At 34.2% G+C, this 16561-nt stretch overlaps 1 protein-coding gene across 1 annotated transcript in view; it reads left to right on the top strand.

Moving 5' to 3' along the window:
- LOC118271194 (probable RNA-binding protein EIF1AD) overlaps window positions 1-16338 on the top strand; it is a 37072-nt gene extending 20734 nt beyond the window's left edge. Inside the window, exon 2 of the mRNA XM_050695818.1 lies at window positions 15316-16338. Within this exon, the coding sequence (XP_050551775.1) occupies window positions 15461-16096 (636 nt within the window). The 5' untranslated portion in view covers window positions 15316-15460 and the 3' untranslated portion in view covers window positions 16097-16338. The remainder of the gene's footprint in view (window positions 1-15315) is intronic.
- Window positions 16339-16561: the final 223 nt, after the last annotated feature.

Below are 16561 nucleotides of genomic sequence, written 5' to 3' on the forward strand. Positions count from 1 at the left end.
AAAATGGTAATGTAAAGACAATATCTAATGTTTATTTTGTACCAAACTTAACAGCAAACTTGTTGTCAGTTAGTGAAATGGTTAGGAAAGGTTTTAAAGTGGTGTTTAGTTCTAGCATTTGTCAAATATATGACGGTGAGGTAGTTGTGGCCTCTGCTACACTTTGTGATGGTGTATATCAGCTAGATATTGTTGAATCCACTCCCATACGATGCAGCTTAGTAGAAAAGTCTACTGAAACAAAGTCAGGTGTTACTTCAAGTAGTGATGTTACTAATACTACTGAAAAGGCTTTAGTGACACAGCAATGTAGCATGGCTTCACAGGAAGTCTGGCATCGTCGTCTGGGGCACCTTAACCATAGAAGCATGCAGTTTTTGAATAAAGGTATGGCTACTGGTATTACTTATTCTAATAATAGTAATTTTGAGAAATGTGTTGCATGTGTGATGGGAAAACAAACAAGGTTACCTTTCCCTAAGAAAAGTTTCAACAGAGCCACTGATATATTAGAATTAGTTCACACAGACTTATGTGGACCTATGCCTTGTTTATCTTTTAGCGGATCCAGATATATTTTAACTTTCATAGATGACTTCAGTAGGAAAACTTTTGTTTATTTTTTGAGAAGAAAAGATGAGGTTTTTAATAAATTTAAAGAATGGAAATGTTTAGTTGAAAAGCAAACAGATAAAAAACTAAAAGCAATACGTAGTGACAATGGAGGTGAATATATTAATTTAATTTTTCAGAATTATTTGAAGGCGAATGGTATCAGTCATCAAACAACTATACCCTTCTCCCCGCAGCAGAATGGCATTGCAGAGCGGGCTAATAGGAGCATACTCGAGAAAGCTCGCTGCATGTTACAAGATGCTGGCCTTGAAAAGAGATATTGGGCTGAAGCTGTTAACACAGCCGTCTATCTCAAAAATCGTTCACCAACCATCGCAGTCAAGGGATGTACACCAGAAGAGAAGTGGACAAATAAAAAGGTATCACTCTCAAATTTACGTATATTTGGTTGTATTGCATATTCTCAAAAACATAATCGTACAAAGTTGGATCCAAAGGCAGAGAAATTAATATTTGTGGGCTACTGTGAAGAGAGCAAGGGCTATAGATTAATAAACCCTGATAATCCAACAGCGTGTATAAAAGCAAGAGATGTAACATTCTTTGAAAATAAGTTTATGAATGTGTCAAATGATGATAAATTGCTTAATCAATCCATCATTGAACTATCACCACTAACAGAAGAGGAACAGAGAATTAGTACGATTACATTAAATGATTCTGAGAGTGATGATGAGAGCTTTACATCAAATGCTGCTGCGGATGAATCTTACGTTCCAGATGAGGAAGAAGAAAGCACATCTTCTAGTACACAGACAGACGAGGATGATGATTCCATGCTGTCGGCTCTCCATATCGCTGGCATGAACGGAGTCGCAAGCGAGCCGCTGACTGTGAAAGAAGCCCTATCTGGTCCGGAAGCTGAGAATTGGAGACAAGCAATGGAAAATGAGTATAAATCTTTTATTACTAATAATTGCTGGACTGTTACTGACCGCTTAGAAGGACAGCGGCCAATAAAATGTAAATGGGTATTCAAGAAGAAATATGGAGTTAATGGTGAGCTCTTAAAATACAAAGCAAGATTAGTAGCAAAAGGGTACACCCAGCAACGTGGCATTGACTATGAGGAGACGTTTTCACCTGTTGTGAGATACTCCAGTCTGCGCACATTGCTTGCTATTGCAGTTCAATACAATATGGACATTGATCATCTCGATGTGAAGACAGCCTTTTTGAATGGCGATCTCAAGGAAGTCGTTTACATGGAGCAGCCTGAAGGCTTTGTTCTTAGTGGAAAAGAGAATAAGATATACAGACTTAATAAGGCAATTTACGGTCTGAAACAAGCATCTAAGGCTTGGTATGAAAAGATCAATAAAGTCCTATGTGAAACTTGTAAACTTATGAAATCTACTTCAGAGCCATGTGTTTATTATAAACGAATACAGAGTGAATTTATAATAATAGCTCTTTATGTCGATGACATTATACTTTTCTCTACTCCAAATTCGCAAGAGCGAACTCTAGTTAAAGAAAAACTTAAAAAGGAATTTGAAATTACAGACTTGGGACCAGCAAGTCATATTTTGGGGATGAGACTGACAAAAACTCAATCCAGTATAACTCTTGATCAAATAAATTATATAGAAAGAGTTCTTCAAAAGTATAAGATGGAAGATAGTAAACCTACATCTACTCCCATGGAAACAGGAATTAAGCTAACGAAGGCTGAGAAACTTACTGATAACAGTAAATACGACTATCGAGGTCTAATAGGATCCCTAATGTATATTGCAGTTGGCACAAGACCTGATATATCGCACGCCGTAAGTTATTTGAGTCAATATAACAACTGTTTTACGGAAGTTCACTGGAAATCAGCTAAAAGAATTCTTCGTTACCTAAAAGGTACAAAGGACTTACGATTAACTTTTGGTAAAGGTGATCTAACCATCACTGCTTATGCTGATGCTGATTGGGGACGTAGCGATGACAGACGCTCCTACACAGGATATTTGTTCAAGGTAGGTAATTCTATAGTATCGTGGGAGAGTAGGAAACAACGCACTGTAGCTCTATCGAGCACAGAGGCTGAATACATGTGTCTCTCTGATAGCTGTAAAGAGGCTTTATTTCTCTGTAAATTTTTGGAAGAATTGTTCCAAAAACCTTTCAAAGTCACAATCTTTAATGACAATCAGTCAGCACAGAAATTGTGTATGAATTCAATGTTTCATGCTAGAACTAAACACATTGATATCAGACATCATTTTATTAGAGAACATGTTTCTAAAGGTTCTATTGATGTTAAATATTTGTGTACGAAAGAAATGTTAGCAGACATACTGACAAAACCTTTGTCAAGTGGATCACATGTCAAGTTTGTAACAGAGTTGAATTTAGTGTAAAGTTGAAATTATTTTAAGTTATAAACTTTTTTGTTATAAGATTTTGTTAAGGAATATAATATGGTCTGTAAGAAGTTTACCTTTATTTTTCTGTATGCATATAATGTTTGATTTTTTGTGTTCCATTGTTAAACATAATAGTATTGGTTTAAGGGCGAGTGTTGAAGTTCTATTTGTAAACGCAAACTATTATGTCATTTGAGTTTGATGTTTCTGTACAAACGTCACTTTATAATGTTGTCTCTTTCTTCTGTGTTCTGCCGGCAACTAGTTAATACTTATATTTACCTTTATCATATTAAATCCCTGGTCATCCTATATAGTCGTTTGTTTTCTGCCCATAACTCATCACCCTGTACTTATTTTTTTTTCAACTGGTAATAATATAAAATTACAACTGGCAACCCTGGCGCTGGAACGTCATCGAACCCGCGTGCAAAGCATTTCTGTGCGATGAGTTCATTCTGTGCTGAGCGTTACTAGCTGACGCACGCGTTGCGCGCTCTCTACTGTTCTTGTTACAAAAGAGTAAAATTAATATAAAGGCGTTACAAATATTAGTTTAATCTTTTAAGAGGAAAAATTATCTTTATTTCGGAGTTTGAGTTTTGTGTTTATTACCTATAAGTGCAAATATATATCAAGAGTTACCTAAGAAGAATCAAATATGGATGAAAATGCCAATGAACCTGGTGATCGTAATAACGTTGATATTGACATGGAGTGTGACAGTGGTAACGAGTATGACATGAGTCTAAATGATAATAACGATGTTCCCTTACTTATTAACATTGCCTATTATAATAGGGTAGAGATGGGGAATAATATTGAAGTTGGTAACTCTAGTGACAGTGAATCGGGTGACGATGGCAGTGATAGTGACACAGTGAGTGATAACAGTAATGATAGTGATACAGACGAGTGGGAGATGGACTCGGAGCGTGATGCGGAGCCGGACAGTGATACGGACTCGGAGTGGGATTCGGACTCCGAGTATGATACGGACTCGGAGTGGGGTATGGACACCGATAGTGGGCGCAGTAGTGATTCGTCATTTTAATTTATTATAAGTTATTTTAAGTTTTTATTATAAGTTATTTTAAGTTTTTATTATAAGTTATTTTAAGTTTTTATTATAAGTTTACAAATAAGAAGCCTAGCTATGTCGAATTGTAAAAAGATTTGGAGCAAATCTCTTAATTGGAGAAATGTACAATTTTGTTGACACATTTGTTGACATTGAAAATTAATTGTTAGACAATTTACAATAAATATTTTATAATCAAACATGATATTTTATTGCTTAATGTTCCATTTAATGTACCTGATATTTCTTTCAAATTAAAATTGGTAAAAATGTTATGAAAATAATAGTTTTGAGAAGACTACATTAAATAACTTAGTATTCATTTATTTTTTGTTAAAAATAAATAACAAATGGGGTGGATCTCAGATCAGTCAGATCTCACAATTTAATACTATTAGAAAATAGGATATATTTAAGCTTTTACGCTATCTCACACTCTAAATTCTTTATACCATTGCCTAAACCTGATGTTAATATGCAATTAATCACTCTGTATGATCAGAAAGTTCGATAAGGCCTTCGACACGGTTTCAATCCCCATCTTGATAACAAAACTAGAGGCAATGGGAGTTAGAGGGGTACCTTTGGAACTATTTGCGGACTACCTAAAAGGACGAACACAGGTTGTGAAAGTTGAAGGTTGGATAAGTGATGAACTTCCTATAGAATATGGCGTGCCACAAGGCAGCATACTAGGGCCCACACTGGTTTTAGTTTATATAAATAGCTTATGTAATATGCGGCTTATCAACGGCAAAATAATTACTTTCGCAGATGACACGGCATTGCTTTTCCACGGGGACTCATGGGATGAAGTGTTTAGGCATGCTCAAAATGGCTTTGATCTGGTTTACAATTGGCTCAATAATAATATTCTGACACTAAATATCGAAAAAACAAAATACATGACGTTCACACTCAACAAGCAGGATCCCCCGGTATAGCGCATTTTCTCACATAATTGTAACCGTAATTCTGACAACATATCATGTAACTGCCCCCAATTATTAAGAACAACCACTATGAAATATTTGGGAGTTATAATTGATGAAGAATTAAAATTTCATAACCATATTGATGCCCTAACGTCTAGGATTCGGAAACTTATATACATCTTCAAATCCCTTCGCCACATTGCCGAAACTTCTTTAATAAAGATGGTTTATCTAGCCTTGTGTCAATCCCTTATAACTTATTGCATCACTGCATGGGGTGGGGCCGCAAAAACAACCATAATAAAGTTAGAGAGAGCACAGAGAGGCACTTTAAAGGTAAGCAGCTTTCTACCCATACGGTATCCTACCGCTGAATTATATCAACACTGTGGGGTGCTAACAGTTCGGCAATTGTTCTTTTTAAATATAATATTAAAAAAACACGCAGAGTTGACGTATGATCCAAATGCAGCGGAAAATAAGAAAAGGAATGCAGCGGTTTGCACGGTAACTAGATGTAGAACAAGTCGGACACAGCAGTTTTACGGTTTTCTGGGTTCCCACCTATACAATAAGATAAACAAAGAATTATTAATCTATCCTCTTAATAAAGTCCAATGCAAGAAAAAACTGAAAACATAGCTTCAAAATCGCAATTACGAGTCTACCAAATGTCTACTTAAACCTACAAAATAAATTAATACTTAGTTTAAATATTAGAGAGCTACACATATACAATGTGATAGGGGCGAGACTTCTAACCCGTTAAGGCTGAGTTCTACATCTAATTTTATGGACAAAAGTCGGGGATCGAAGGGGTCGAATCCCCTCCCCCTAAAAATTATGGCTATTTTTATATTTTTTTTACTTTTTTTGATATCAAAGGTTGTATGCGTCGTAGAAACAAAAAAAAACGACAAACGGTAGCTAATAACCTTGGCTAACTAATTCATTACTTTTTTCATATGTTTGATAATGTTTTGGTGAGAAAAAATAACATTTGTGAATTATTTTTACCGAAAAAATCACTATTTTTCAATTTGGGGGTTCAACACCCCATATTTTTTTTTGTCGATAAAATTAGATGTAGTACTCAGCCTTAACGGGTTAGAAGTCCCAACCCTATCACATTGTATATAATATTATTTACACCTATCTTAATCATAACGCATCCATAGTTATCAAACACTCCACACACACATCCACCCTCTACACTCAGCACAATATACATATATCTACTAATGTTGCATTTGCCCTAATTTTTATAGTTCGTAAGTTTAATTGTTCTAATTTTAGATATTTTAGTTGTTAATAGCTTAAATTTTAACTTTAGTTTAATGTTTATTAGTTTTAAATTGTAGCTACTGGGGTTATTGTTTTTCCTTCTTAATTTAATTAGATTTTTTGATAATTCTGATATGTTAAAATTATTAACCCATTTCACTGATCTCATTTGTACGAACGTACGTTTCCTCACAATTTTTTCTCTCTTAGAATGCCAATATCACTAGGAAAAAGTCACATTGGTATTTGCCGTGGTTAGGTTTCATACAAATTATTATACTATAGGGATTGGAAGGGTGTTATAAAATAAATAAATAATAACTCCTCTTGAAGAATTCCGAAGTAAAAAATTCAGCCTAATGAAAATTATTTCATAGCATGAAAAAAGTATTTTCCTGAATGCCAATCGTTATCATGATTAAATGACGATTGCGACAGAACTCCATCGCAAAATCCGAATCCAGACTGGATAAAATAACTTCTTTATCAACGCGAATCATGGTAAAACCTAGAACTCTTTATTCTTGTGAATTTGTACCAGGATCCAACCATGAACTCGATTGGCGAGTTTAGAACTCACTGTTCCAATGCGCCAGATCATGATAACGTTGGAGTAAAGTCGGGTGGGTTTTTGATCAGATTGAAATCATTCTTAAAGGCTAGAATTCTCGTTCGTTTCTTGAATTTGTACCATCACTCCAACACAGGACTACGAGTCTAGAACTCACGTTGTAATGCTAGCAGATTTAAACTGTCGAAAAAGTTGAAAATCATTGTCCGCTCAGCGATTCAAATCATTCTTGGCTAGAACTTTTTCGGTTTCTTGTGACAGTTGTACCAGAACTCCAACACAGAACTCGACGAGTCTGAACTCACGTTCTAATGCTAGCAGATCATGATAAAGTTGAAAAAGTTGAAAAATATTGGTTCATCGATTCAAATCATTCTTAAAGGCTAGGTCTATAGTGGCGTTCTTGTGAGATTTGTACCAGAACTCCAACACAGAACTCGGTTCGAGTCCAGAACTCACTCCAATGCTAGCAGATCATGATAGACGGTTGGAAAAGTCGGAAAATACATTTTTGATCGATTCAAATAATTCTTAAAGGCTAGTACTCTTTAGTTTCTTATGAATTTGTACCAGTAAGTCCACTTTACAGAACTCGAGGTCTTTCTAGAGTCTAGCTACGTTCCAATGCTAGCAGATCATGATAGACCGTTGGAAAAGTCGGAAAATACATTTTTGGCATATTTTGAAAATTTTTAAAACCTTAACTCTACTACTAGACTCGAATCGATGTTCTGTGTTGGCATTCTGGTTACAAATTCATAAAAACCAAAAGAGTTCTAGCCTTTAAGAATGATTCGAATCGCTGAAAACAATATTTTTCAACTTTTTCAACAGTTTATCATGATCTGCTAGCATTGGGACATGAGTTCTAGACTCGAATCGAGTTCTGTGTTGGAGTTCTGGTACAAATTCATAAAAAACAAAAGAGTTCTAGCTATTAAGAATGATTTGAATCGCTGAAAACAATATTTTTCCACTTTTTCAACAGTTTATCATGATCTGCTAGCATTGGGACATGAGTTCTAGACTCGAATCGAGTTCTGTGTTGGAGTTCTGGTACAAATTCATAAAAAACAAAAGAGTTCTAGCCTTTAAGAATGATTCGAATCGCTGAAAACAATATTTTTTAACTTTTTCAACAGTTTATCATGATCTGCTAGCATTGGAACGTGAGTTCTAGACTCGAATCGAGTTCTGTGTTGGAGTTCTGGTACAAATTCACAAGAAACTAAAGAGTTCTAGGTTTTAAAACTGATTTCAATCGATCAAAAATGTATTTTCCGACTTTTCCAACGGTCTATCATGATCTGCTAGCATTGGAACGTGAGTTCTTGTCTCGAATCGAGTTCTGTGTTGGTGTTCTGGTACAAATTCATAAAAAACAAAAGAGTTCTAGCCTTTACGAATGATTTGAATCGCTGAAAACTATATTTTTCCACTTTTTCAACAGTTTATCATGATCTGCGAGCATTGGAACGTGAGTTCTAGACTCGAATCGAGTTCTGTGTTGGAGTTCTGGTACAAATTCATAAAAAACAAAAGAGTTCTAGCCTTTAAGAATGATTTGAATCGCTGAAAACAATATTTTTCAACTTTTTCAACAGTTTATCATGATCTGCTAGCATTGGGACGTGAGTTCTAGACTCGAATCGAGTTCTGTGTTGGAGTTCTGGTTCAAATTCATAAAAAAACAAAAGAGTTCTAGCCTTTAAGAATGATTTGAATCGATCAAAAATGTATTTTTCGACTTTTCCAACGGTTTATCATGATCTGCTAGCATTGGGACGTGAGTTCTAGACTCGAATCGAGTTCTGTGTTGGAGTTCTGGTACAAATTCACAAGAAACTAAAGAGTTCTAGCTATTAAGAATGATTTGAATCGCTGAAAACAATATTTTTCAACTTTTTCAACAGTTTATCATGATCTGCTAGCATTGGGACGTGAGTTCTAGACTCGAATCGAGTTCTGTGTTGGAGTTCTGGTACAAATTCACAAGAAACTAAAGAGTTCTAGGTTTTAAAAATGATTTCAATCGATCAAAAATGTATTTTCCGACTTTTCCAACGGTCTATCATGATCTGCTAGCATTGGGACGTGAGTTCTAGACTCGAATCGAGTTCTGTGTTGGAGTTCTGGTACAAATTCACAAGAAACTAAAGAGTTCTAGGTTTTAAAAATGATTCGCGTCAATAAAGAAGGTATATTTCGTCTGGAATCGAATTCTGCGATGGAGTTCCGTTACAATCGTCATGCACATCATGATAGACGAGTTGAACAGTCGGAAAATATTTTTTCATCGCTAGAAATAATTGTCAAAGGCTAGAACTTTTTTTGTTTTGAATTCGTAAGAGAACTCTCCTATCTGTATATTGTGATCTATAGCAAATGATGAAAAAAGCCGATTGACGAAATGATGTGCTAACTTCCCATAGCAGATCATTTCGTCAATCGGCTTTTTTCAAGGTAATAACGTCAGAACTATTGCTAAAAACTATCAGGAACTGTAGAACTCAGCTGCATGCGTAAAGAACTCGCATTTATTTTTAATCTGCTGCCAAATGATCTGCTACGGGAAGTTAGCAGATCATTTTGTCAAACGGCTTTTTTCAGGGTAAAAACGTCAGAACTATTGCTAAAAACTATCACGAACTGTAGAACTCAGCTGCATGCGAAAAGAACTCGCATTTATTTTTGATCTGCTGGACAATGATCTGCCAGGTTCACACACATCCTGAAGAAGCCGTATAAAGCCGAAGTAGTGAAAGTAAAATAAAATCCTAGAAAATGAGTCTCCCAATTGCATTGTACAACAATCAGGAACCAAGTGATGATGACCATCTCGCAGCGCACTTTAGGAATCTTCATTATAATGATGACGTCATAGTTGAAAACGTAGATACCGACCCACTGTTTGGTGATATTAAATTTGATCACAATGAGAATGAGTTGGATGATCTTCGTTATGATCATCACGACTTATTGGAAGACGTTAATAATATTGAGGAGGAATCCGTTAGTGATGTCGAATTGGATGAAAATGCCAATGAACCTGGCGATCATAATGACGTTGATATTGACATGGAGTGTGACAGTGGTAACGAGTACGACATGAGTCTAAATGATGATAACGATGTTCCCTTACTTGTTAACATTAACTATTATAATAGGGTAGAGATGGGGAATAATATTGATGTACATCACTCTAGTGACAGTGAATCGGACGACGATGGCAGTGATAGTGATATGAGTGACAACAGTGATAACAGTGATACAGACGAGTGGGAGACGGACTCGGAGCGTGATGCGGAGCCGGAAAGTGATACGGACTCGGAGTGGGATTCGGACTCCGAGTATGATACGGACTGGGAGTGGGGTACGGACACCGATAGTGGGCGCAGCAGTGATTCGTCATTTTAATTTATTATAGGTTATTTTAAGTTTTTATTATAAGTTAAGAAGCTTCTTTTGATTAGAGAAATAGTTATTTTTTGGCAATTTGTTGACATTATAAGTTATTTTAAGTTTTTATTATAAGTTTACAAATAAGAAGCCTAGCTATGTCCCTGAATTGTAAAAAGATTTGGAGCAAATCTCTTAATTAATCCGAACTGCCGCTGAGAAAAGTTGCCATACAATTTTGCTGAACACATTTGTTGACATTGAAAATTAATTGTTAGACAATTTACAATAAATATTTTATAATCAAATAAATGATATTTTATTGCTTAATGTTCCATTTAATTTATTTCTGATATTTCTAATCCGAACGCTCCGTTAAAATTGGTAAAATTCGGATTATCGAAAGGCTCTATAATGTTCTATTTTAATTGAATATTAAGTTTTGAGAAGACTACGTTAAATAACTTATAATTCATTTAATTTTGTAAAAAAAAACAAATAGGTTGGATCTCGGATCAGAGAGATCTCACAATTTAATAATATTAGAAAATAGGATAAAATTTAAGCTTTCTCACACTCTAAATTCTTTAAACCATTGCCTAAACCTTATTTCGTCATCTGGGAACGTATTCGTATAACCCCATACAAATTAGCATTCCATATTGACGCTTTCTGTATTCGCGGCATATTTACGGAACGCATACCCCACGAATAAAGAGCTTCTACTGTACTTAAACAAAATTAATGACCAGACTAAATTAAATGAACGCCGTTTTTGTAATCAGAACAGCTAAAATAGTTACTATGCCTTTTGGTTTAAATTTTAATACCACATATAATGCCACATTTTAAAACCACATTTGGAGTCATAAGTGTCAATTAACTCACAATATAGGTACAATAGATACTTACGGTAAGTACTAGGAGATCGTTATTGTTCCTAAAAATTAAAAAGACGTAATTAAAGAAACAATGGGCTTATCTTACAACCCTTATCTCTAAGCTGCTATAACACCACGCACCACCTTCGACAGACCATCTATGGAGCCTTGTTAGTAAATGAAACAAAAGCACATTATCTTTGAAAATACCAGTAAATGTTATTTCTATTGTAAGCGTGTGAATGCTTGCTATACTTTAAATACATATTGGTTCACACATATTGTAAGATTCATTTCGACTTTACAATATTATTTGTTGCTAAGTAGATCTTTGTCGAACATAAAATTAAAACCCTTATAGGTAATATAGATACAATTAGTTTATAAGGATTATGATACATAATATACTTAATTGTCTGTTAATTGGCTTTAAATTTTAATTGTCTTAAAATTTAGGCACCTACTTAGTTATAAATAGGTACTGCTTCTTGTGGTAATTATCCCGTAAATCAACGATATTTGAACCAGCCAGACTGTATAGTACTTTTAGAACAATAATTTGTCACAAATGTATACTAATCAGCAATTAATATGAAATTCAGATATAAAAAGTACCAGTATAGTACAGCAGTCAGGTCATTCTTTTCCTACCGGCGGGAGAAGTCATTGGATGATTTCCCCCTAAAAAAGAGCCCATTACTTTAAAGTTGTATAAAATAAATACCTATCACATCACACATCAAATCTAAAGCCTATATTTGGCGACTGCTCACCAATGGCCTCTTCTCCCACGGAGATGGTTTGAGCATAAATCACCACACTTCCTCATTTCGGGTTGGTAATTTCAAACTTTTAAATGTAAGTAATTATAAGCCCAGTATAATATGTAATAACTCGGAAATAGTCGCTTTGGTATTTCGCCGTTGGTAGGTTTCGAACCGGGTGGGTTTGTCGGCTTCTCAAACACCCTGGCCACCACCACATTTACAAAAATACATAAATTATAAACGAGTAGGTACATCAACGTATGAAGTCAATTAACTCATCTTCAGGGGGCGTTGACTAAGCTATGAAATGTATCTTATTTGTTTCTATTTAATAATTATTACTGAAATATAAAATAATCTGTTACATTTGTGCACCACAGTCAACTTCTAGATACAACATGATATTTCCTTTAAAATTATTTAGCAGAGCTACTTTAATATCATAATTATTAATATTTATATTAAATCAATTTTACAACTACTTATACTTGAAATAAAAAAAATATAATAATAGAATGCGAAGTAATATATACTTATATTTTTTTTCAACTGGTAATAATATAAAATTACAACTGGCAACCCTGGCGCTGGAACGTCATCGAACCTGCGTGCATAGCATTTCTGTGCGATGAGTTCATTCTGTGCTGAGCGTTACTAGCTGACGCACGCATTGCACGCTCTCTACTGTTCTTGTTACAAAAGAGTAAAATTAATATAAAGGCGTTACAAATATTAGTTTAATCTTTTAAAATCAACACGTTAAGAGGAAAAATTATCTTTATTTCGGAGTTTGAGTTTTGTGTTTATTACCTATAAGTGCAAATATATATCAGGAGTTACCTAAGAAGAATCAAATATGGATGAAAATGCCAATGAACCTGGTGATCATAATAACGTTGATATTGACATGGAGTGTGACAGTGGTAACGAGTACGACATGAGTCTAAATGATGATAACGATGTTCCCTTACTTATTAACATTGCCTATTATAATAGAGTAGAGATGGGGAATAATAATGATGTACATAACTCTAGTGACAGTGAATCGGACGACGATAGAAGTGATAGTGACACAGTGAGTGATAACAGTAATGACAGTGATACAGACGAGTGGGAGATGGACTCGGAGCGTGATGCGGAGCCGGACAGTGATACGGACTCGGAGTGGGATTCGGACTCCGAGTATGATACGGACTCGGAGTGGGGTACGGACACCGATAGTGGGCGCAGTAGTGATTCGTCATTTTAATTTATTATAAGTTATTTTAAGTTTTTATTATAAGTTATTTTAAGTTTTTATTATAAGTTATTTTAAGTTTTTATTATAAGTTTACAAATAAGAAGCCTAGCTATGTCGAATTGTAAAAAGATTTGGAGCAAATCTCTTAATTGGAGAAATGTACAATTTTGTTGACACATTTGTTGACATTGAAAATTAATTGTTAGACAATTTACAATAAATATTTTATAATCAAACATGATATTTTATTGCTTAATGTTCCATTTAATTTCCCTGATATTTCTTTCAAATTAAAATTGGTAAAAATGTTATGAAAATAATGTTTTATTTTAATTGAATATTAAGTTTTGAGAAGACTACATTAAATAACTTAGTATTCATTTATTTTTTGTAAAAAAAAACAAATAGGGTGGATCTCAGATCAGAGAGATCTCACAATTTAATACTATTAGAAAATAGGATAAATTTAAGCTTTTACGATATCTCACACTCTAAATTCTTTATACCATTGCCTAAACCTGATGATAATATGTAATTAATCAATCTGTATGATCAGAAAGTTCGATAAAAAAGGGTACTGACTATTTTTCTCGACTTAGCCAAGGCCTTCGACACGGTTTCAATCCCCATCTTGATAACAAAACTAGAGGCAATGGGAGTTAGAGGGGTACCTTTGGAACTATTTGCGGACTACCTAAAATAACGAACATTTGTTGTGAAAGTTGAAGGTTGGATAAGTGATGAACTTCCTATAGAATATGGCGTGCCACAAGGCAGCATACTAGGGCCCACACTGGTTTTAGTTTATATAAATAGCTTATGTAATATGCGGCTTATCAACGGCAAAATAATCACTTTCGCAGATGACACGACATTGCTTTTCCATGGGGACTCATGGGATGAAGTGTTTAGGCATGCTCAAAATGGCTTTGATCTGGTTTACAATTTAGATAATAAACACTAAATACGAATAAAACAAAATCACTCAACTAACAGGACCCCCGCATTAGCGCATCATCTCACGTAATTGTAACCGTACTTCTGACAACATATCATGTAACTGCCCCCAATTATTAAGAACAACCACTATGAAATATTTGGGAGTTATAATTGATGAAGAACTAAAATTTCATAACCATATTGATTCCCTAACGTCTAGGATTCGGAAACTTATATACATCTTCAAATCTCTTCGCCACATTGCCGAAATTTCTTTAATAAAGATGGTATATCTAGCCTTGTGTCCCTCTTAACTTAATCCCTTATAACTTATTGCATCGGTGCATGGGGTGGGCCCGCAAAAACAACCAAAATAAAGTTAGAGAGGCACTTTAAAGGTAAGCAGCTTTCTCCCCATACTATTCTGAATTATATACACTGTGGGGTGCTAACAGTTCAGCAATTGTTCTTTTTAAATATAATATTTAAAAAACACGCAGAGTTGACGTATGATCCAAATGCAGCTGAAAATAAGAAAAGGAATGCAGCGGTTTGCACGGTAACTAGATGTAGAATAAATCGGACACAGCAGTTTTACGGTTTTCTGGGTTCCCACCTATACAATAAGATAAACAAAGAATTATTAATCTATCATTTTAATAAAGTCCAATGCAAGAAAAAACTGAAGACACAGCTTCAAAATCTCAATTACGAGTCTACCGAATGTCTACTTAAACCTACAAAATAAATTAATACTTAGTTTAAATATTAGAGAGCTACACAACTTCTTAATCACAACGCATCCATAGTCATCAAACACTCCACACACACATCCACCCTCTACACTCAGCACAATATACATACATCTACTAATGTTGCATTGCCATAATTTTTATAGTTCGTAAGTTTAATTGTTCTAATTTCAAATGTTTAAATTTATTTTCTATTTTTAATCTAATTTTTATTTAAATTTAAATGTTAATCCTTCAATTTAATTATTTTTTGATAATTCTGATATGTTACAATTATTAACCCATTTCACTGATCTCATTTGTACGAACGTACGTATCCTCACAAATTTTTTCTCTCTTAGAATGCCAATATCACTAGGAAAAAGTCACATTGGTATTTGCCGTGGTTAGGTTTCATACAAATTACTATACTATAGGGATTGGAAGGGTGTTATAAAATAAATAAATACTTATGTTTACTTTTTCTTTTCTAGGTAATAACTCCATCTGGTGAAGAATACTTAGCATCCATGCCAACAAAATTCAGAAAAAACATATGGGTTATACATAATTGTTGAACCCATACCTGAAGAAGCCGTATAAACCTGAAATAGTGAAAGTAAAATAAAATCCTAGAAAATGAGTCTCCCAATTGAGTTGTACAACAATCAGGAACCAAGTGATGATGATCATCTTGCTACGCACTTTAGGAATCTTCATTATAATGATGACGTCATAGTTGAAAACGTAGATACAGACCCAGTGTTTGGTGATATTGAATTAGATCAGAATGAGAATGAGTTGGATGATCTTCGTTATGATAATCACGACTTATTGGAAGACGATAATAATATTGAGGAGGAATCCGTTAGTGATGTCGAATTGGATGAAAATGCCAATGAACCTGGCGATCATAATAACGCTGATATTGACATGGAGTGTGACAGTGGTAACGAGTACGACATGAGTCTAAATGATGATAACGATGTTCCCTTACTTATTAACATTGCCTATTATAATAGAGTAGAGATGGGGAATAATAATGATGTACATAACTCTAGTGACAGTGAGTCGGACGACGATAGAAGTGATAGTGACACAGTGAGTGATAACAGTAATGACAGTGATATAGACGAGTGGGAGATGGACTCGGAGCGTGATGAGGAGCCGGAAAGTGATACGGACTCGGAGTGGGATTCGGACTCCGAGTATGATACGGACTCGGAGTGGGGTACGGACACCGATAGTGGGCGCAGCAGTGATTCGTCATTTTAATTTATTATAAGTTATTTTAAGTTTTTATTATAAGTTATTTTAAGTTTTTATTATAAGTTATTTTAAGTTTTTATTATAAGTTATTTTAAGTTTTTATTATAAGTTATTTTAAGTTTTTATTATAAGTTATTTTAAGTTTTTATTATAAGTTATTTTAAGTTTTTATTATAAGTTATTTTAAGTTTTTATTATAAGTTTACAAATAAGAAGCCTAGCTATGTCGAATTGTAAAAAGATTTGGAGCAAATCTCTTAATTGAAGAAATATACCATTTTGTTGACACATTTGTTGACATTGAAAATTAATTGTTAGACAATTTACAATAAATATTTTATAATCAAACATCATATTTTATTGTTTAATGTTCCATTTAATTTCCCTGATATTTCTTTCAAATTAAAATTGGTAAAAATGCTATAAAAATAATGTTTTATTTTAATTGAATATTAAGTTTTGAGAAGACTA

The sequence above is a fragment of the Spodoptera frugiperda genome, chromosome 9 (genome assembly GCF_023101765.2).
Source record: "Spodoptera frugiperda isolate SF20-4 chromosome 9, AGI-APGP_CSIRO_Sfru_2.0, whole genome shotgun sequence".
Taxonomy (NCBI): domain Eukaryota; kingdom Metazoa; phylum Arthropoda; class Insecta; order Lepidoptera; family Noctuidae; genus Spodoptera; species Spodoptera frugiperda.